The 24,344-nt window shown below is 22.7% G+C and overlaps 1 protein-coding gene across 1 annotated transcript in view; it reads left to right on the top strand.

The window, feature by feature from the left end:
* Positions 1 to 22,545, top strand: part of LOC126994507 (uncharacterized) — a 34,999-nt gene extending 12,454 nt beyond the window's left edge. The window contains exons 9-10 of the mRNA XM_050853824.1: positions 1,842 to 2,042; positions 22,285 to 22,545. Coding sequence (XP_050709781.1) covers positions 1,842 to 2,042; positions 22,285 to 22,545 — 462 coding nt within the window. The remainder of the gene's footprint in view (positions 1 to 1,841; positions 2,043 to 22,284) is intronic.
* Positions 22,546 to 24,344: the final 1,799 nt, after the last annotated feature.

Raw genomic sequence — 24,344 nt, 5'->3', positions numbered from 1 at the left:
ACTGGTAAACTCTGTAATAGTCTTCCTTCGTCTGTATTTCCTCCTGCCTACGACTTGACCTCTTTCAAGAGGAGAGTATCAAGAAACCTCTCCACTCGAAATTGACCTCTCTTTTGGCCACTCTTCCATACACTTTTGTGGGGCATTGATTAGCGGGATATTTTTTTTCTGCTTCATTTTTTTTTTGGCCTTGGAAAAATAAAAACTATTCACTAGATTTACTGTAGAATTAAGTTAATCTCTTTACCATAAAATAAATAAAATTATCACAATTGACTCACTATCATATAAAACAAATCACGAGTATGCGTAGAGATGGGAAGGGAAAAAATATGTACAAAAAACAACAGCAGCTTTCCTGCATCACACGGCCCTGCTCGCAGCTGGATGGACTTTGCTCCGGAGACCTGTGCTTGGCCCGTGAGGCAGCGCGTACGTGACTGGCATGACGTTTACTCCACCCCCCCCCCCCCCTGCCGCCTCCCCTTCGCCCCACATCAGGCCCCACCACCCTAATGAATAATAAATACAATAAATAAATATTTAAATTCTAAACGTGTACTTCAATTTGCATTAGTTTTTTTATTAATCACAAATTATGCATTGGGAGATTCATTTCATTTTGGCAACCTGTCTCCACCTGTAAGGACTTAATCAGCACTAAGCCAAGAGGTGGCCACAAACAAGCCACTCCCAAGCCACTCTGTTCCGCGTCACCCGGCACTCGTCTTCCGCCTGGCATCAGTCTCTCATGTATCCCTCTGCTCCATCTTGCCATCTCACTTTCGGTCTACTTCTTTTTGGTTAGGTTAGAAAGGGTTAGGATAGGTATTTCCTCCGTTAGACTAATTTAGGATTCTACTCTTGGGCATTTTTACTATCATATACTCTACTCCATCCTGCCATCTCACTTTTGGTCTACATTTTTGGTTAGATTAGGTAGGGTTAGGATAGGTATTTCCTCCGTTAGACTAATTTAGGATTCTACTCTCCGGCATTTTTTACTATCTGGGGAAATTCCCTCATATACTCTACTCCATCCTGCCATCCCACTTTTGGTCTACTTTTTCGGTTAGGTTAGATAAAGTTAGGAAAGGTTATTTTCTTTGTTAGGCTAATTTAGGATTCTACTCTTGGACATCTTTATTATCTAGCAACGTTGCCAGACTGTCTTACTCAGCCTCTTATATTTACCGACTTCCGACCCAAAAACTGTCTCGTGGACCCCACACTACCCTTCCTTTACTTTCCCTTTCCATCCTCTTCAATCCCTTTCCTTCTTCTGCTCTACCCTATCCATTCTTCACCAACCTCCCTTTCTCCCTTCTCTATCCTAATTTTCTCTACCCTCCCTTTCCTTTCCCTTTCCTATACCTTCTTCACAATCCTCTCCTCATCTCCCTCACTACCATTCCTTTCCTTTCCCTTTCCCTTACCACCAGAGACACGCCAGTCCTCGTCGACAGACCGACTTGCTCGGTTAGATTTCGATCGCCGATAGAATCGGTCTGTCGGCTCCATGCCACGGGCCGCCTTTGGCAAAGGCCCGTGCTCCCTCGTGCAAGAGGGAGCAATCCTCCCCCCCCTTACCACGCTCTTCAATCCCTTTCCTTTTTCTGCTATACCCTATCCATTCCTCACCATCCTCCCTTTCTCCCTTCCCTTCCCTTTCCCTTTCCTTTACCTTTATTTCCAATCCTTTCCTCATCTCCCTCACAACCCTTCCTTTCCTTTCTCTTTCCATCCTCGTCAATCCCTTTCCTTCTTCTGCTCTACCCTATACATTCTTCACCGTTCTCCCTTTCTCCCTTCATCTCCCTCCCTTCCCTCACCCTCCCCAGACTTGCGAAGAGAAGGAGGGCGTCTTGATCAAGGGGAATCGCCAGAAGATCAACCTCACGCTCATATCCAACAACCACGAGTGCGAGTTGGTGCGGGAGCCGGGCGACACGGCCTTCAACCACTGCAAGGGCGTACGCAAGTTCAAGAGTCTTCGGGGGCGCTGGTGGTTCATCGCCGTCAGCATCTGTGAGAGCAACAAGGTAAGGAGATGCTGGGGACGGTAGAGAGGTGGTCAGAAGATGCTGTGGTTAGGAGATAGTTAGTAAGATAGATGGTTAGTAGTTAGTATGGTAGGCTAGAAGACGGAGGAAGGTGAAGGTGAAGGGAAAGAAGGGAAGGGAGGGAAAAGGGAAGGTAAGTGAATGGGGAAGGGAGGGAAAAGGAAAGGTAAATGAATGCAGAGGTAGAAGATGCTGGTGGTTAGATGTTGATGGCTAGCAGATAAGGGGGACGAAAGAAACGATGGATGGAGAGGAGAGGAGAGGAAGAGAAAGAGAAAGGAAGGGGAAAGGGTTGGAAGATGAATAAGGAGGGAGATAAGAGAAAGGAAGGATAGAGAGAAGGGAAAGGAAAGGAAGAGAAAGGAAGGGAAGGGCTTGGAGATAAGGAGAGTGATAAGAGAAAGGAAGGATAGAGAGAAGGAAGAGGAAAGGAAGAGGAGGAGAAAGGAAGGGAAAGGGTTGGAAGATGAACATAGAGGGAGATAAGAGAAAGGAAGGATATAGAGAAGAGAGAAGAAAGGAAGAGAAAGAGAAGGGAAGGGAAAGGGTTGGAAGATGAATAAGGAATGAGGTAAGAGAAAGGAAGGATAGAGAGAAGGGAGAGGAAAGGAAGAGAAAGAGAAGGGAAGGGAAAGGGTTGGAAGATGAACATAGAGGGAGATAAGAGAAAGGAAGGATAGAGAGAAGGGAGAGGAAAGGAAGATAAAGAGAAGGGAAGGGAAAGGGTTGGAAGATGAATAAGGAGGGAGATAAGAAAAAGGAAGGATAGAGAGAAGGGAGAGGAAAGGAAGATAAAGAGAAGGGAAGGGAAAGGGTTGGAAGATGAATAAGGAGGGAGATAAGAGAAAGGAAGGATAGAGAGAAGGGAGAGGAAAGGAAGAGAAAGAGAAGGGAAGGGAAAGGGTTGGAAGATGAACATAGAGGGAGATAAGAGAAAGGAAGGATAGAGAGAAGGGAGAGGAAAGGAAGAGAAAGAGAAAGGTAGGGAAAGGGTTGGAAGATGAATAAGGAGGGAGATAAGAGAAAGGAAGGATAGAGAGAAGGGAGAGGAAAGGAAGATAAAGAGAAGGGAAGGGAAAGGGTTGGAAGATGAATAAGGAGGAAGATAAGAGAAAGGAAGGATAGAGAGAAGAGAGAGGAAAGGAAGAGAAAGAGAAAGGAAAGGAAAGGGTTGGAAGATGAATATGGAGGAAGATAAGAGAAAGGAAGAATAGAGAGAAGGGAGACGAAAAATATGTATACATATTTTTATACAAATAAGCGTTATTTTATGAATATTTGCATCTTTATTTTCATTCAAATTTACAGTATTTTATTCATATTCTGTTCATTTATTTTGATACGATTTTACATTATACTCTGTGTATTTAGTATATATTTTTTATACATTTTCATTATTTAATGTGTATTTTGTATATATATTTTTACACAAATTTATGTTATTTTATGTGTATTTGTTTTATATTTTGATACAAATTTACAATATTTTAGGAGTATTTTGTATATATATTTAAAAAAAAACTAATTTTATGTGTATTTTGTATATCTATTTTCATGCGAATTTAAACTATTTCTCTATATTTCTGTATAGATTTTGATGCTAATTTTAGTTATGTTATGTGTATTTTGTAAATTTATTTTCACAAAAATTTCTATGATTTTATTGGTATTTTGTTGATTTATTTTGATACGAATTTACAATATTTTATCTGTACTTTGTATACATATTTTTATACGTATTCACATTATTTAACGTGTATTTCATATATATATTGTTATACAAATTTATGTTATTTTATGTGTATTTGTATATCTATTTTGATACAAATTTACATTATTTAATGTATATTTTGTATATATATTTCATTACAAATTTAGCTTATTTTATGTTTATCTTGTTTATTTATTTTCAGTCAAATTTAGATTATTTTATGTGTATACTTGTATTTTTATTTACGTTATTTTACGTGTATTTTTGTATTTTGTGTATATATTTTCAATCAAAACTACATTATTTTATTGGTATTTTGTTGATTTATTTCGATACGAGTTTTGATTATTTCAAGTGTATTTTGTATACATATTTTAATACGTATTTACATTATTTAATGTGTGTTTTGTTTATATATTTTTATACAAATTTACTTTATTTTATGTGCATTTGTGTTGTTTTTTTATACAAATTTACATTATTTTATGTGTTTTCTGTATTTTTTAATACAAATTTGCCTAATTTTATGTGTATTTCGTATATTTATTTTCACACAAATTTAAATTATTTTATGTGCATTTTTTACATATATTTTCAAGAAATTTGCGTTATTATATGTGTATTTTGTATATATTTATTCATACAAATATACATTACGTTATTGGTATTTTGTTTATTTATTTTGATACGATTTTACATAATTATATTTGTATTTTGTATATATTTGGTATATGTATTTACATTATTTAATGTGCATTTTGTTTATATATTTTTATACAAATTTACGTTATTTATGTGTATTTGTTTAAATATTTTGGTAGAAAATTACATTATTTTATGTATTTTGTATATATATTTCAAAGCAAATTTAGCTTATTTTATGTGTATTTTTTATATCTATTTTCATACAAATTTAAATTATTTATGTGTATTTTGTATATAGTTTTACAAATTTACGTTATTTTATGTGTATTTTGTATATTTATTTTCATACAAATACACATTCTTTTATTGGTATTTTGTTTACTTATTTTGATACGAATTTACGTTATTTTATGTGTATTTTGTACTTATATTTTTTTTATACGTATTTACATCATATTATGTATATTTTTTTTTAGAAATTTACTTTATTTTATGTGTATTCGTAAATATATATTGAAACACATTTACATCGTTTTATGGGTATTTTACATATCTATTTCAATACAAATTTACCTTATTGTATGTACATTTTCTATATTCATTTTAATACGAATTTCATGTATATATATATATATATATATATATATATATATATATATATATATATATATATATATATATTTTTTATATATATATATATATATATATATATATATCTATATATATAGATATATATATATATATATATATATATATATATATATATATATATATATATATAAAATATATATATATATATATATATATATATATATATATATATATATATATATATATATATATATATATATATATATATATATATAATATATATATATATATATATATATATATATTTATTTATATATATATATATATATATATATATATATATATATATATATATATATATATATATATATATATATATATATATATATATATATAACGTAAATATGTATAAAAAATATATACAAAATACACATAATATAATTTAAAATCATATCAAAATAAATACACAAAATATCAATAAAAAAAGGAAACTTCTATTAAAATAAAGATGCAAAATACCCATAAAATAACGCATATTTTTTTATAAAGATATATATACAAAAATTCACATAAAATAATTTAATTTGTATTAAAATATATATACAAAATGCACATACAAAAAGGTAAATTTGTATTGAAAGAGATATGCAAAATACTCATAAAACAATGTAAATTTGTTTCAAAATATATATACGAATACACTTAAAATAACATAAATTTCTATAAAAATATGTATACAAAATACACATAAAATGATATAAACACGTATATAAATATATATAAAAAATACACATAAAATAACGTAAACTCTTATCAAAATAAATAAACAAAATACCAATAATAGAATGTGTATTTGTATGAAAATAACTATACAAAATACACATAAAATAACGTAAATTTGTATAAAATATATACAAAAATACACAGAAGTAATTTAAATTTGTATGAAAATAGATATACAAAATACACATAAATAAGCTAAATTTGTATTGAAATATATAAGCAAAATACATAAAATAATATAAATTTGTATAAAAATATTTAAAGAAATACACATAAAATAACGTAAATTTGTATAAAAATATATAAACACAATACTCATTAAATAATATAAATTTGTACGAAAAAGTATATACAAAATACATATAAAATAACGCAAATTTCTATAAAAATATATGTACAAAAATGCACATAAAATTATTTAAATTTGTATGAAAATAAATATACAAATTACACATAAAATACGGGAAACTTCTATTAAAAAACAGAATACACATCAAATAATGTAAATTTGTAAAAAAACAAAACACAAATCCACATAAACTTAAGTAAACTTCTTTAGAAATATATATACAAAACACACATTAAATAACGTAAATGCGTATAAAAATATGTATATAAAATATACATGAAATAATCTAAATTCGTATCGAAATTAAAAAATAAAATACCAGTAAAATAATGTAATTTTGAATGAAAATATATATACAGAATACACATAAAATAATTTAAATTTGAATGAAATTAAATATACAAAATAAACTAAAAATAAAGTAAATTTGTAATGAAATATATATACAAAATACACATAAAATAATGTAAATTTGTATCAAAATATATATACAAATTCACATAAAATAGCATAAATTTGTATAAAAATATATATACAAAATACACCTTAAATAATGTAAATACGTATAAAAAATATATATACAAAGCACACATAAAATAATGTAAATTCGTATCAAAATAAATCAACAAAATACCAATAAAATAATATAAATTTGTGTGAAAATAAGTATACAAAATATATATTACATAACTATAATTTGTATTAAAATCTATACAAAAATACACAGAAATAATTTAAATTTGTATGAAAATAGATATACAAAATACACATAAAATTAGGTAAATAATTTTTTTGAAATATATATACAAAATACCCTTCAAATATTGTAAATTTGTATCAAAATATAAAAACAAATACACATAAAATAACGTAAATATGTATAAAAATAAATATATTATACATTACAAATTATATTATACATTACAAACAACAAATATACATTAAATAATGTAAATATGAATAAAAAAATATTTGAAAAATACACATAGAATAATGGACAATCATATCAAAATAAATAAACAGGCAATCAATAAAACAATGTAAATTTGTATGAAAATAAAGATGCAAAATACCCATAAAATAATTTGGTATTTGATTAAAAAATATATATTTTCAAAAATACACGTAAAATATATAAATTTGTATTAAAATAAATATACAAAATGCACATACAATAAGGTAAATTTGTATTGAAATTGATATGGAAAATAAACATAAAATAATGTATATTTGTATCAAAATATATTTACGAATACACATAAAATAACGTAAATTTCTATGAAAATATTTAAAAAAAATACATCTAAAATTATATAAATACGCATTAAGATATATATACAAAATAAACACAAATTAATGTAAATTCGTATCAAAATAAATGAACAAAATTCCAAAAAAAGAATGTATATACGTAGGAAAATAAATATACAAGATACAAATAAAATAACTAAAATTTGTATAAAAATATATAGAAAAATACACAAAATAATAAAAATTTGTATGAAAATAGAATCACAAAATACACATAAAATTAGGTAAATTTGTATTGAAATACATATACAAAATACACATAAAATAATGTAAATTTGTATAAAAATATATAAACAAATACACATAAAATAACGTAAATTTGTATAAAATATATTTAGAAAATACACTTTAAATAACGTAAATATGTATAAAAAATATATACAAAATATTCATTGAATAATGTAAAATCGTATCGAAATAAATAATGTAAATTTGTATGAAAATATATATATATATATATATATATATATATATATATATATATATATATATATATATATATATATATATATATATATATATGTATATATATATATATATATATATATATATATATATATATATATATATATATATATATATATATATATATATATATATATATATATATATATATATATATATATGAATATATATATATAAATATATATGTAAATATTTCAATATATATATATATATATACAAATATATATATACAAATATATATAAAAATATATATATATATATATATATATATATATATATATATATATATATATATATATATATATATATATATATATTTATATATATATATATATTCAAAATACAGATCAAATGATGTAAATACGTAAAGAAATATATAAATACAAAATACACATAAAATAATGTAAATTCGTATCAAAATAAATAAACAAAATACCAATAATAGAATGTGTATCTGTATGAAAATATATATTCAAAATACACATAAAATATCGGAAATTTGTATAAAACTATATACAAAAATACATAAAAATAATTTAAATTTGTATGAAAAAAGATAGACAAAATACATATAAAATAAGCTAAATTTGTTTTGAAATATATATACAAAGTACACAAAATAATGTAATTTTCTACCTAAATATTTAAACAAATACACATAAATAATGTAAATTTGTATAAAATTATATATTCAAAATACACATTAAATAATGTGAATACGTATACAAAATATATACAAAATACACATATGATAATGTAAATTCGTATCAAAATAAATAAACAAAATACCAATAACGTAATTTAAATTTGTATGAAAAAAAATATACAAAATACACATAAAATAACTCAAATTTCTTTAAAATATATGTACAAAAATGCACATAAAATAATTTAATTTTGTATGAAGATAAATATAAAAAATACTCATAAAATAAGGCAAATTTGTATAAAAAAATACAGAATACACATAAAATAATGTAGTTTTGTATAAAAAAGAACACAAATACACATAAAATAAAGTAAATTTGTAAAAAAATATATAAAGAAAACACACATTAAATAATGTATATGCGTATAAAAGTATTTATACAAATTACACATGAAATAATCAAAATTCGTATCGAAATAAATGAACATAATACCAATAGAGTATTGTAATTTTGAATGAAAATATTTATACAAAATACTAAAATACATATAAAATAACGTAAATACAACTACAAATATACCCATAAAACAATTTAAATTTGACTGAAAATAAATAAACAGAATAAATATAAAATATGTTAAATTTGTAATGAAATATATAAACAAAATATACATAGAATAATGTAAATTTGTATCAAAATAGATATACAAGTACACATAAAATAATATAAATTTGTATAACAATATATATAAGAAATACACATTAAATAATGTAAATATGTATAAAAAGAATATATACAAAGAACAGATAAAATAATGTAAATTCGTATTAAAATAAATTAACAAAATAACAATAAAATCATAGAAATTTCTGTGAAAATAAATTTACAAAATACACATAACATAACTAAAATTTGTATTAAAATCTAAACATAAATATATAGAAATAATTTAAATTCATATGAAAATAGATATACAAAATACACGTAAAATTAGCTATTTTTTTTTAATATATATACAAAATACCCATAAAATATTGAAAGTTTGTTTCAAAATATAAAAACAAATACACATAAAATGACATAAATTTGTGTAAAAATATATATATACAAAATACACATTAAATAATGTAAATATGAATGAAAAATATATACAAAATACGCAGAGAATAATGTAAAATAGTATCAAAACAAATGAGCAAAATATGAATAAAATACTGTAAATTTGTTGGAAAATAAAGATGCAAATACCCATAAAATAACGTTTATTTGTATAAAAATATGTATACTAAAATACAAAAAATAATTAGATTTATATTAAAATAAATATTCAAAAAGCACATAGAAAATGGTGGATTTGTAATTAAATTGATATGCAAAATACACATAAAATAATGTAAATGTGGATCAAAATTTATATTCACAATACAAAAAAAATGATGTAAATACGTAGAAAAATATATATACAAAATACACCTAAATTAATGTAAATTCGTTTCAAAATAAATAAACAAAATCTCAAAAAAGAATGTATATTTCAAGGAAAATAGATATTCAAAATACACATAAAATAACTAAAATTTGTATAAAAATATATACAAAAAATAATTTTAATTTGTATGAAAATATATATACAAAATAAATATAAAATTAGGTAATTTTTTATTGAAATACATATACAAAATACACATAAAATAATGTAAATTTTATGAAAATATATAAACAAATACACATAAAATAACGTAAATTTGAATAAAATATATATACAAAATACATATTAAATAATGTAAATATGTATAAAATATATATATATATATATATATATATATATATATATATATATATATATATATATATATATATATATATATATATATATATATATATATATATATATATATATATATATATAAAATACCTATGGAATAATGTAAAATCGTACCAAAATAAATACACAAAATATCTATAAAATACTATAAATTTGTATGAAAATAGAGATGCAAAATGCCCATAAAAAACGCATATATTTTTAAAATATATATAAAAAAATACACATAAAATATTTAAAATTATATTACAGTAAATATACAAAATGCATATACAATAAGGTAAAATAATATTGAAATTGATATGCCAAATACACATAAAACAATGAATATTTGTTTCAAAATATATATCCAAATACACAAAAAATAAGGTAAATTTATATGAAAATATATATAGAAAATACACATAAAATGATGTAAATGCGTATAAACATATATATACCAAATACACATAAAATAATGTAAATTCGTATGAAAATAAAAAAAACAAGATACCAGTAAAAGAATGTGTATATGAATGAAAATAAATATACAAAATACACATCAAATAACGTAAATTTGTATTGAAATATATATACAAAATATATAAAATAATGTAAATTTCTGTCAAATTATTTAAAGAAATACATATAAAATATATAAATTTGTATAAAAACATATAAACAATATACACATTAAATAATGTAAATACGTAAACAATTTTTTTTTAAATACATATATAATAATGTAAATTTGTTTCAAAATAAATAAACAAAATACCAATAAAATGATGTAATTTTCTATGAAAAAGTATATACAAAATACACATAAAATAGCTCAAAGTTCTATAAAAATAAATGTACAAAAATGCACATAAAAAAATAAAATTTGTATGAAAATAAATATACAAAACACACATAAAATAATTCAAATTTATATAAAAAAAATACAGAATACACATAAAATCATGTAACTTTATATAAAAATGAATACAAATACACATAAAATAAAGTAATTTTGTATATATATATATATATATATATATATATATATATATATATATATATATATATATATATATATATATATATATATATATATATATATATATACAAAATACACATTAAGTAAAGTGAAGGCGTTTAAACATATGTATACAAATATACACATAAAATAATTTAAATTTGAATGAAAATAGATATACAAAATACCAGTAAAATAAGGTAAATTTGTATCAGAGTATAAAAAACAAGTACACATAAAATAACATAAATTTGGAATAAAAATATATATACAAAATACACATGAAATAACATAAATACGTATAAATATATATATACAAAGTACACATAAAATAATGTAAATTCGTATCAAAATAAATCAACAAAATACCAATAAAATAATATATATTTGTGTGAAAATAAATTTACAAAATACACATAAAATAACGTATATTTGTATTAAAATATATATTCAAAATATACATTAAATAAGGTAAATATGTATAAAAACATATACAAAATATACATAGAAAAATGTAAAATCGTATCAATAAAAATAAAAAATATCAATAAAATAATGTAAATTTGTATGAAAATAAAGATGTAAAATACAAACAAATAAGGCATATTTGTATAAAAATGTATATACAAAAATACTCATAAAATAATAAAATTTTAATTAAAATAAATATACAAAATGCACATAGAATAAGGTATTTTTTTTTTTTACAACAAAGGAGGCAGCTCAAGGGCACACACAAAAAAGAAAACAATAATAAAAAAAAGCCCGCTACTCGCTGCTCCTAAAAAAGAAACAAAAGAGGTGGCCGAAAGCAAGTTCAAATACGGGAGGAGAGGTGTCCTGATACCCTCCTCTTGAAAGAATTCAAGTCGTAGGCAGGAGGAAATACAGATGAAGGAAGATTGTTCCAGAGTTTACCAGCGTGAGGGATGAAAGAGTGAAGATGCTGGTTAACTCTTGCATAAGGGGTTTGGACAGTATAGGGATGAGCATGAGTAGAAAGTCGAGTGCAGCGGGGCTGCGGGAGGGGGGGAGGCATGCATTTAGCAAGTTCAGAAGAGCAGTCAACGTGGAAATATCGATAGAAGATAGAGAGGCAACATTGCGGCGGAATTTAAGAGGTAGAAGACTATCAGTATGAGGAGGAGAGCTGATGAGACGAAGAGCCTTAACCTCCACTCTGTCCAGAAGAGCTGTGTGAGTGGAGCCCCCCCACACTTGAGATGCATACTCCATACGAGGGCGGACAAGGCCCCTGTATATGGACAGCAACTGTGCAGGGGAGAAGAACTGGCGGAGACGGTACAGAACGCCTAGCCTCGAGAAAGCTGATTTAGTAAGAGATGAGATATGAAGTTTCCAGCTGATTTTTTTAGTTAAGGATAGACCGAGGATGTTTAGTGTTGAGGAAGGTGATAACTGGGTGTTGTCAAAGAATAGGGGATAGTTGTTTGGAAGATTGTGTCGAGTGGATAGGTGGAAAAACTGTGTTTTTGAGGCGTTGAAGGAAACAAGGTTCTTCTTGTCCCAATCGGAAATAATAGTAAGACTGAGGCTAAGCGTTCTGCAGCCTCCAGCCTTGAGTCGTTAAGTTCCTGAAGGGTGGGTCTTCTATTAAAAGAAGTTGAGTAATGCAGAGTGGAATCATCGGCGTAGGAATGGATGGGACAGTTCGTTTTGGAAAGAAGATCATCAATGAACAACAGAAAAAGAGTGGGAGATAGGACAGAACACTGTGGGACACCACTGTTAATAGATTTAGGGGAAGAACAGTGACCGTCTACCACGGCAGAAATAGAACGGTCAGAAAGGAAACTGGAGATAAAGGTACAGAGAGAAGGATAAAAACCGTAGGAGGGTAGTTTGGAAAGCAAAGATTTGTGCCAGACCCTATCAAAAGCTTTTGATATGTCCAGGGCAATAGCAAAAGTTTCACCGAAACGTGTAGAGAGGATGACCAAGAGTCAGTTAAGAAGGCTAGGAGATCACCAGTAGAACGCCCCTTGCGGAACCCATACTGGCGATCAGATAGGAGGTCAGAGGTGGAAAGGTGCTTTTGAATCTTCCGGTTAAGGATTGATTCAAAAGTTTTAGATAGACAAGAAAGTAAAGCTATTGGACGGTAGTTTGAGGGATTGGAGCGGTCACCCTTCTTAGGCACAGGCTGTATGAAGGCATACTTCCAGCAAGAAGGAAAGGTAGATGTTGACAGGCAGAGGCGAAAGAGTTTGACCAGGCAGGGTGACAGCACGGAGGCACAGTTTTTAAGGACAATAGGAGGCACTCCATCAGGTCCATAAGCCTTCTGAGGATTGAGACCAGAGAGGGCATAGAAAACATCATTTAGAAGAATCTTTATAAAAGGCATAAAGGAGTCAGAGGGGGTTTGAGTAGGAGGAATATGCCCAGAATCGTTTAGAGTGGAGTTTTTAGAAAAAGTTTGAGAGAAGAGTTCAGCCTTAGAGATAGATGAGACGGCAGTGTTGCCGTCAGAACTGAGGAGTGGAGGGAAAGATGAAGAAGTGAAGTTGGAGGAGATGTTTTTGGCTGGATGCCAGAAGTCACGGGAAGAGTTAGAGAAAGCAAGGTTTTGGCATTTTCTATTAATGAAAGAATTTTTGGTTAGTCTGAGAATAGATTTGGCACGATTTCGGGCAGAAATGTAAAGTTCATAATTAGCATTAGTTTGAAGGCTCTGGTACCTGCTGAAATAGATATGCAAAATACACATAAAATAAGGTAAATTTGAATGAAAATATATATACGAATACACATAAAATAACGTAAATTTCTATGGAAATATTTATACAAAATACACATAAAATGATGTAAATACGTATTAAAATATATATACAAAATACATATTAAATAATGTAAATTCTTGTGAAAATAAATAGACAAAATTCCAATAAAAAATGTATATATGAAGGAAAATAAATATACAAAATACAAATAAAATAACTAAAATTTGTTTAAAAATACACCAAAATTATTTAAATTTGTATGAAAATATATATAAAAAATACGCAGAGAATAAAGTAAATTTGTATTGAAATACATATATAAAATACACAATATAATGTATATATATATATATATATATATATATATATATATATATATATATATATATATATATATATATATATATATATATATATATATATATATATATATATATATATATATATATATATATATATATATATATATATATATATATATATATATATATATATATATATGAAAATAGATATACAAAATACACACCAAATTATCTAAATTTGTTTTGAAATATATATACAAAATAGATAAAATAACGTAAATTTGTCTAAAATATATATACAAAATACACATTAAATAATGTAATTATGTAAAAAAAACATATCCAAAATACTCATAGAATAGTGAGAAATCGTAACAAAAGAAATAAACAGAATATCAATAAAATAATATAAATTTGAATTAAAATAAAGATGCAAATTACCCATAAAATAACGCATATTTGTATAAAAATATATATACAAAAATACACATAAAATAGTAAAATTTATATTAAATCTATACAAAAATACACAAAAATAATTTAAATTTGTATGATAATAGATATACAAAATACACATAAAATAAGCTAACCTTGTATTGAAATATATATACAAAATACTTTAAAAATGTAATTTTGTTTCAAATATTTAATGAAATACACAAATAACGTAATTTACAAAAAAAATTAAATAATGTAATACGTATTCAAAATATATACAAAATACACATTTAATAATGTTAATTAGTCTCAAAATAAATAAACAAAATACTAATAACGTAATGTAAATTTGCATGAAAAAAATGTATACAAAATACACATAAAATAATGCAAATTTCTATAAAGTAAAAACACAAAAATGCACATAAAATAATTTAAATTCGTATGAAAAAAAAAATATATATATATATATATATATATATATATATATATATATATATATATATATATATATATATATATATATATATATATATATATATATATACAAAATATACAGAAAATAAGGCAAATTCGTATTAAAATAAATACAGAATAGACATAAAATAATGTAAATTTGTATAAAAAAAACAAAATGCACATCAAACAAAGTTCATTTGTATAAAAATATATATACAAAACACTCATTAAATATAGTAAATGCGTATAAAAATATGTATACAAAATACACATGTAATCATTTAAATTGATATCGAAATAAATAAACAAAATACCAATAAAATAATGTAATTTTGAATAAAAATATATATACAAAACACTCATTACATAAAGTAAATGCGTATAAAAATATGTATACAAAATACGCATGTAATCATTTAAATTGATATCGAAATAAATAAACAAAATACCAATAAAATAATGTAATTTTGAATAAAAATATATAAACAAAATACACATAAAATAACGTAAATACAAATACAAATATACACAGAAAATTATTTAAATTTGAAGGAAAATAAATATACAAAATAAACATAAAATAAGGAAAATTTGTAATGAAATATATATACAAAATACACATAAAATAATGTAAATTTATATAAAAATATATATACAAATACACATAAAATAACATAAATTTGTATCAAAATATATATACAAAAAACACATTAAATAATGTAAATAAGTATAAATATATATATATATATATATATATATATATATATATATATATATATATATATATATATATATATATATAAAGTACAGATAAAATAATATATATTTGTTTCAAAATAAATCTACGAAATACCAATTAAATCATATAAATTTGTGGGAAAATAAATTTACAAAATACACATAACATAACTAAAATTTGTATTAAGATCTATACAAAAATACACCGAAATAAATTAAATGTGTATGTAAATAGAAATACAAAATACACATAAAATTGGGTAATTTTTTTTAATATATACACAAAATACCCATAAAATATTGTAAATTTTTATCAAAATATATAAACAAATACACATAAAATAACGTAAATTTGTATGAAAATATATATACAAAACATACATTAAATAAAGCAAATATGTATAAAAAATATATACAAAATGCACAGAGAATAATATAAAATCGTATCAAAATAAATAAACAGAATATGAATAAACTAATGTAAATTTGTATGAAAATAAAGATGCAAAATACCCATAAAATAACGCATAAAAAATATCTATATATACAAAAATACACACAAAATAATTAGACGAATTAAAATTAGTATACAAAATTCACATACAATAAGGAAGATATGTATTGAAATAGATATTCAAAATACACATAAAATAATGTAAATTTGAATCAAAATATATAAACGAATGCACATAAAATAACGTAAAAATATATAAACAAAATACACATTAAATAATGTAAATACGTATAAAAAATATAAACAAAGTAAATTTGTATCAACATAAATCAACAAAATACAAATGAAATAATATAAATTTGTGTGAAAAAAAATCTACAAAATAAACATAACAAAACTAAAATATATATTAAAGTATACAAAAATACCAAGAAATAATTTAAATTTGTATGAAAGTAGATATAGAAAATACATATAAAATTAGGTAATTTTTTTCAAATATATATGATAAAACCCATAAATATTGGAAATTTGTATAAAAATATATAAACAAATACACATAAATTAGCGTAGATTTGTATTGAATAATATATACAAACTATACATTAAATATTGTAAATATATATAGAAAATACATACAGAATAGACATAGATTAATGTAAGAATATAAATTGGAAAAATAAAAAATAAAATACCTATAAAAATATATATATATATATATATATATATATATATATATATATATATATATATATATATATATATATATATATATATATATATATATATCTATATATATATATATATAGATATATATATATATATATATATATATATATATATATATATATATATATATATATATATATATACAAAAATACACATAAAATAATAAAAAAAAATATTAAAATAAATATACAAAATTCACATAAAATAAGGTAAATTTGTATTGAAATAGATAAGCAAAATACACATCAAATAAAGTAAATTTGTATCAAAATATACACATATAATAACGTAAATTTGTATAAAAATATATAAACAAAATACACATTAAATAAGGTAAATACGTACACAAAATAAATACAAAATACATATATTATGATGTAAATTCGTATCAAATTAAATAAAAAAAATATCAATAAAATAAATTAAATTTGTATGAGAAAATATATATTATATACACATAAATTAACGCAAATTTCTATAAAAATATATGTAGAAAAATGCACATAAAATAATTTTAATATGTATGAAAATAAATATACAAATTACGAATAAAATAAGGCATATTTGTATTAAAAAAAATACAGAATACACATACGAATATATATAATGTAAATTTGAATGAAAAAGCTACACAAATGCACATAAAATAGAGTAAATTTGTATAAAAAATATATATAAAATGCACATGAAATAACGTAAATTTGTATAAAAATATATTAACAAAATACACATCAAATAATGTAAATACGTATACAAAATAAATACAAAATACTCATATTATAATGTAAATTCGTATCAAATTAAATAAAGAAAATACCAATAAACTAATGTAAATTTGTATGAGAAAATATATACTAAATACACATAAAATAACGCAAATTTCTATAAAAATATATATAGAAAAATGCACATAAAATAAATTAAATATGTATGAAAAAAATATACAAACTACGCATAAAATAAGGCAAATTTTTTTCAAAAAAATACAGAACACACATAAAATGATGTAAATTTAAATGAAAAAACAACACAAATGCACATAAAATAAAGTTAATTTGTATAAAAAATATATATAAAAACACACATTAAATAATGTAAATGAGAATAAAAATATTTATAAAAAATACACATGAAATAATCCAAATTCGTATCGAAATAAATAAACAAAAAACCAATAAAGCAATTTAATTTTGAATGCAAATATATATAAAAAATACATATGAAATAACATAAATACAAATACAAATATGCACATAAAATAGTTTAAATTTGAATGAAAATAAATATATAAAATAAACATGAAATAACGTAAATTTGTAATCAAATATCTATACAAAATACACATAAAATAATATAAATTTGTATCAAAATATATATACAAATACACATAAAATAACATAAATTTGTATAAAAATATATATACAAAATAAACATTAAATAATGTAAAAATGTATAAAAATATATATTCAAAGTACAAATAAAATAATGTAAATTCGTATCAAAATAAATCAACACAATACCAATAAAATAATATAAATTTATTTGAAAATAAATTTACAAAATACACATAATATAACAAAAATATATATATATATATATATATATATATATATATATATATATATATATATATATATATATATATATATATATATATATATATATATATATATAAATGCACAGAAATACTTTAAATTTGTATAAAAAAAAAATTCTGAAATATATATACAAAATTCCAATAAAATATTGTAAATTTGCATCGAAATATATAAACAAATACATATGAAATAACGTAAATTTGTATAAAAATTTATATACAAAATATACATTAAATAATGTAAATATGCATAGAAATATATGCAAAATACACATAGATAATATAAGATCGTATCAAAATAAATAAACAGAATATCAATAAAAAAATGTAAATTTGTATTAAAATAAAGACGAAAAATACCAATAAAATAAACATATTTGTATAAAAAACATATGTACCAAAATACAACATGAAATAATTAAATTTGCATTAAAATAAATATACAAAATGCACATACAATAAGGTATATTAGTATTGAAATACATATGCAATATACAAATAAAATAATATAAACTTGTATCAAAATATATATACGAATACACATAAAATAACGTAAATTTCTGTGAAACATTATTTACAAAATACACATAAAATGATGTAAATACGTAGAAAATTATATATACAAAATACACTTAAAATGATGTAAATTCATATCAAAATAGATGAGCAAAATTCCAATAAAAGAATATATATGTAGAAAATAAATATACAAAATACACATAAAAAAATGGTAAATTTGTATTGAAGTATATATACAAAATACATATAAAATAATGTAAATTTCTATGAAAATATATAAACAAATACATATAAAATAATGTAAATATGTATGAAATATATATACAAAATACACATTAATTAAAGTAAATACGAATACAAAATATATACAAAATACACACATAATAATGTAAATTCGAATCAAAATAAATAAAATAACAATAAAATAATGTAAATTTGTATGAGAAAATATATACAAAATACACATAAAATAACGCAATTTTCTATAAAAATATACGTAGAAAAATGCATATAAAATAATTTAAATTTGTATGAAAATAAATATACAAGTACGCAGAAGATAGATTTGTATTGAAAAAAATACAAAATATACATAAAATAATGTAAATTTGAATGAAAAACATACATATATATATCTCTATATATATATATATATATATATATATATATATATATATATATATATATATATATATATATATAGATATATATATATATATATAGATATATATATATATATATATATATATATATATATATATATATATATATAGATATATATATATATATATATATATATATATATATATATATATATATATATATATATATATATATATATATATATAAACACACATTAAATAATGTAAATGCCTATAAAATATGAATGCAAAATACACATGAAATAATCTAAATTGGTATCGAAATAAATAAACATAATACGAATAAAGCAATTTAATTTTGAATGTAAATATATATACAAAATACACATGAAATAACTTAAATACAAATATGCACATAAAATAATTTTAATTTGAATGAAAATAAATATATAAATTAAACATAAAATAAGGTAATTTTCTAATGAAATATCTATACAAAATACACATAAAATTATGTAAATTTTTATGAAAATATATATCCAAATACGCATAAAACAACAAAAATTTGTATAAAAATATATATACAAAATACACATTAAATAATGTAAATACGTATAAATATATATATACAAAGTACACGTAAAATAATGTAACTTCGTATCAAAATAAATTTGTTTGAAAATAAATTTACAAAATATACATAATATAACTTAAATTTGTATTAAAATCTATACAAAAATGCACAAAAATAATTTTAATTTGTATAAAAATTTATATACAAAATACACATAAAATTAGGTAAATTTGTTCTGAAATATATATACAAAATTCAACATAAAATATTGTAAATTTGTATCAAAATATATAAACAAATACACATAAAATAAAGTACATTTGTATAAAAAATATATATACAAAATATCCATTAAATAATGTAAATATGTATAAAAAATATATACAAAATACACAAAATAATATCAAATCGTACCAAAATAAATAAAAAGAATATCTATAAAAAATGCAAATTTGTATGAAAATAAAGATGCAAAATACCAATGAAATAAGCATATTTATATAAAAAACATATGTACCAAAATAAACATGAAATAATGAAATTTGTATTAAAGTAAAGAAACAAAATGCACATACAAAAAAGTAAATTTTTATTGAAATAGATATGCAATATACACATAAAACGATGTAAACTTGTATCAAAATATATATACGAATACACTTAAAATAACGTAAACTTCTATTAAAAAATATATACAAAATACGCATAAAATGATGTAAATACGTAGAAAATTATATTTACAATATACATCTAAAATGATGTAAATTCGTATCAAAATAAATGAACAAAATTCCAATAAAAGAATGTATATATGTAATAAAATAAATATATAAAATACACATAAAATAACAAAAAATTGTATAAAAACATATACAAAAATACACAAAAATAGTTTAAATATGTATGAAAATATATATACAAAATACACATAAAATTAGGTAAATTTGTATTGAAATACATATACAAAATACATATAAAATAATGTAAATTTGTATGAAAATATATAAACAAATACACATAAGATAACGTAAATTTGAATGAAATATATATACAAAATACCCACCAAACCAACGAACCCAGGATTTTGCTTAAACGGACGAAGTGAGTGCCCCACGAAGTAGAAGGATTCCACCATTTGCGCCTATATCAGAAGAGCGCTCACACACTGCAGTACATGGAAGCAAGTCCATTTAGAAATAGAGCGCTCAACTCAAGTTCTGATAAACAACGGCTACAGCGAAAAGGACATCAGCCGCCTGACGAAGAAGATCATAGACGGCTGGCACAGCAAGAAGCAGAAAGAGGAGAAGAAAGAAGACATCAGCATTTTTTACAAAGCGACATTCTCTACCGCCTACAAAGAAGATGAGAGGGCCATCACACAAATAGTAAGAAGAAACGTCAAGCCATCCGACCCCAACAAACAAGTAAAGCTGGTCATTTACTACAAGACCAAGAAAACCAGCCATCTTCTTCTGAAAAACACCCCCTCAAAAGAGATAGAGAGCCTACAAAAGTCGCATGTCAAATATAGGCTCACGTGCAACCAAGGAAACTGTGAAGTCCTTACCTCTACCTATGTTGGCATGACGATAATAAGACTCTCGCGACGACTGACATTCCACCTCGCGTCAGTAGCACCCAAGAAACACCTGAAGGAGCAGCATAGAATCAACATCACAAGAGAAATGCTGGAAAACAACACGGAGATCCTGACAACATGTCCTGACACAAGACGCCTGCCCATCCTAGAGGCACTCTACATCAAAACAACAAACCCGACATTAAACATGCAAGCAGAAGGTCTACAAGCCCTACCAAGTGCGCGAAGAACAAGTTTGACGAGTACCCCCGCGCAGCCCGTAGTAACACCTGCCAGCCAATCAGAGACCAGGACGCGCAGTGGGACGACCAACACAGCGGTATAAATCCACCCCCGCTCCCCACACAAGCCATTCTCCCCGGTATCCTTACCAAGGAAAGATCTCGCTACTGAGGAAGGGTCTAGGACCCGAAATCGCAAACTAGTGAACATGACTAGCTTCGGCGAAGTCATACAGCCGATTAATAAAGAGTTTAAGACTATCATAAGATATAAGGAGAATATCTTAAGAAAAATAATCAATGCTCAACTAGCTATCACATTCAATGATATATATATATATATATATATATATATATATATATATATATATATATATATATATATATATATATATATATATATATATATATATATATATATATATATATATATATATATATATATATATACATTTATGTATATATATATATATATATATATATATATATATATATATATATATATATATATATATATATATATATATATATATATATATATATATTTATATATTCCTATATATATATACGTTCTTTTATCGGATTTAAATTTATTTATTTTGATACGAATTTTCATTATTTGAGGTATATTTGGTATATATATTTTTATACTTTTATCATCATTTTATATGTATTTTGTATGTATATTTTCATAGAAATTTACTCTATTTTATGAGTATTCGTATATATATTTTGACACAAGTTTACATTATTGATGTGTATTTTGCATATCTATTTCAATACAAATTTACTTTATTGTATATGCATTTTGTATATTTATTTTAATACAAATTTAATTATTTTATATGTATTTTTGTATATATATTTTTATACAAATATGCGTTATTATATGGGTATTTTGCATCTTTATTTTCATAGATATTTACATTATTTTATTGATATTCTGTTTATTTATTTACCTTATTGTATGTGCATTTTTTATATATATTTTAATACAAATTTTTATATTTTTTGTATATTTTGGTATATATATATATATATATATATATATATATATATATATATATATATATATATATATATATATATATATATATATATATATATATATATCTTTTTTAAATGCGTTATTTTATGGGTATTTTGCATCCTTATTTTTATACAAATTTACATTATTTTATTAATATTCTGTGTATTTATTTTGATACTATTTTACATTAATCTATTTGTGTTTTGTATATACCTTTTTATACATATTTACATTAATTAATGCGTATTTTGTATATATTTTTCATACAAATTTACGTTATTTTCAGTGTATTTGTTTATATATTTTCATTCAAATTTACATTATTTTATGTGTATTTTGTATATGTATTTCAATAGAAATTTACCTAATTTTATATGTATTTTGTATATTTATTTTCATACATATTTAAAGTATTTTTTGTTTATTTTTGTATAGAGTTTTATACAAATTTACAATACTTTATGTGTATTTTGTATATCTATTTTCATACAAATACACATTCTTTTATTGATATTTTGTTTATTTATTTTGACACGAATTTATATTATTTAATGTGTATTGTGTATATATATTTCTATAGAAATCTACTTAATTTTACGTGAATTCGTATATATATTTTGAAACAAATTTACATTCTTTTATGTGTATTTTGCATATTCTTTCAAAACAAATTTACCTTATTATATGTGCATTTTGTATATCAATTTTAATACAAATTTAATTATTATATGTGTATTTTTGTATATGTATTTTTATAAAAAATATGCTTTATTGTATGGGTATTTTGCATCTTTATTTTCATACAAATTTATATTATTTTATTGATATTCTGTGTATTTATTTTGATACGATTTTACATTATTCTATGTATATTTTGTATATATATTTTATACAAATGTACGCTATTTTATGTGAATTTGTTTTCATTTCATACAAATCTA

This window comes from Eriocheir sinensis, unplaced genomic scaffold (genome assembly GCF_024679095.1).
Source record: "Eriocheir sinensis breed Jianghai 21 unplaced genomic scaffold, ASM2467909v1 Scaffold81, whole genome shotgun sequence".
Classification (NCBI taxonomy): domain Eukaryota; kingdom Metazoa; phylum Arthropoda; class Malacostraca; order Decapoda; family Varunidae; genus Eriocheir; species Eriocheir sinensis.
The sequence above is the reverse complement of the archived record's forward strand: the minus strand, read 5'-3'. Positions and strand labels throughout refer to the sequence as shown.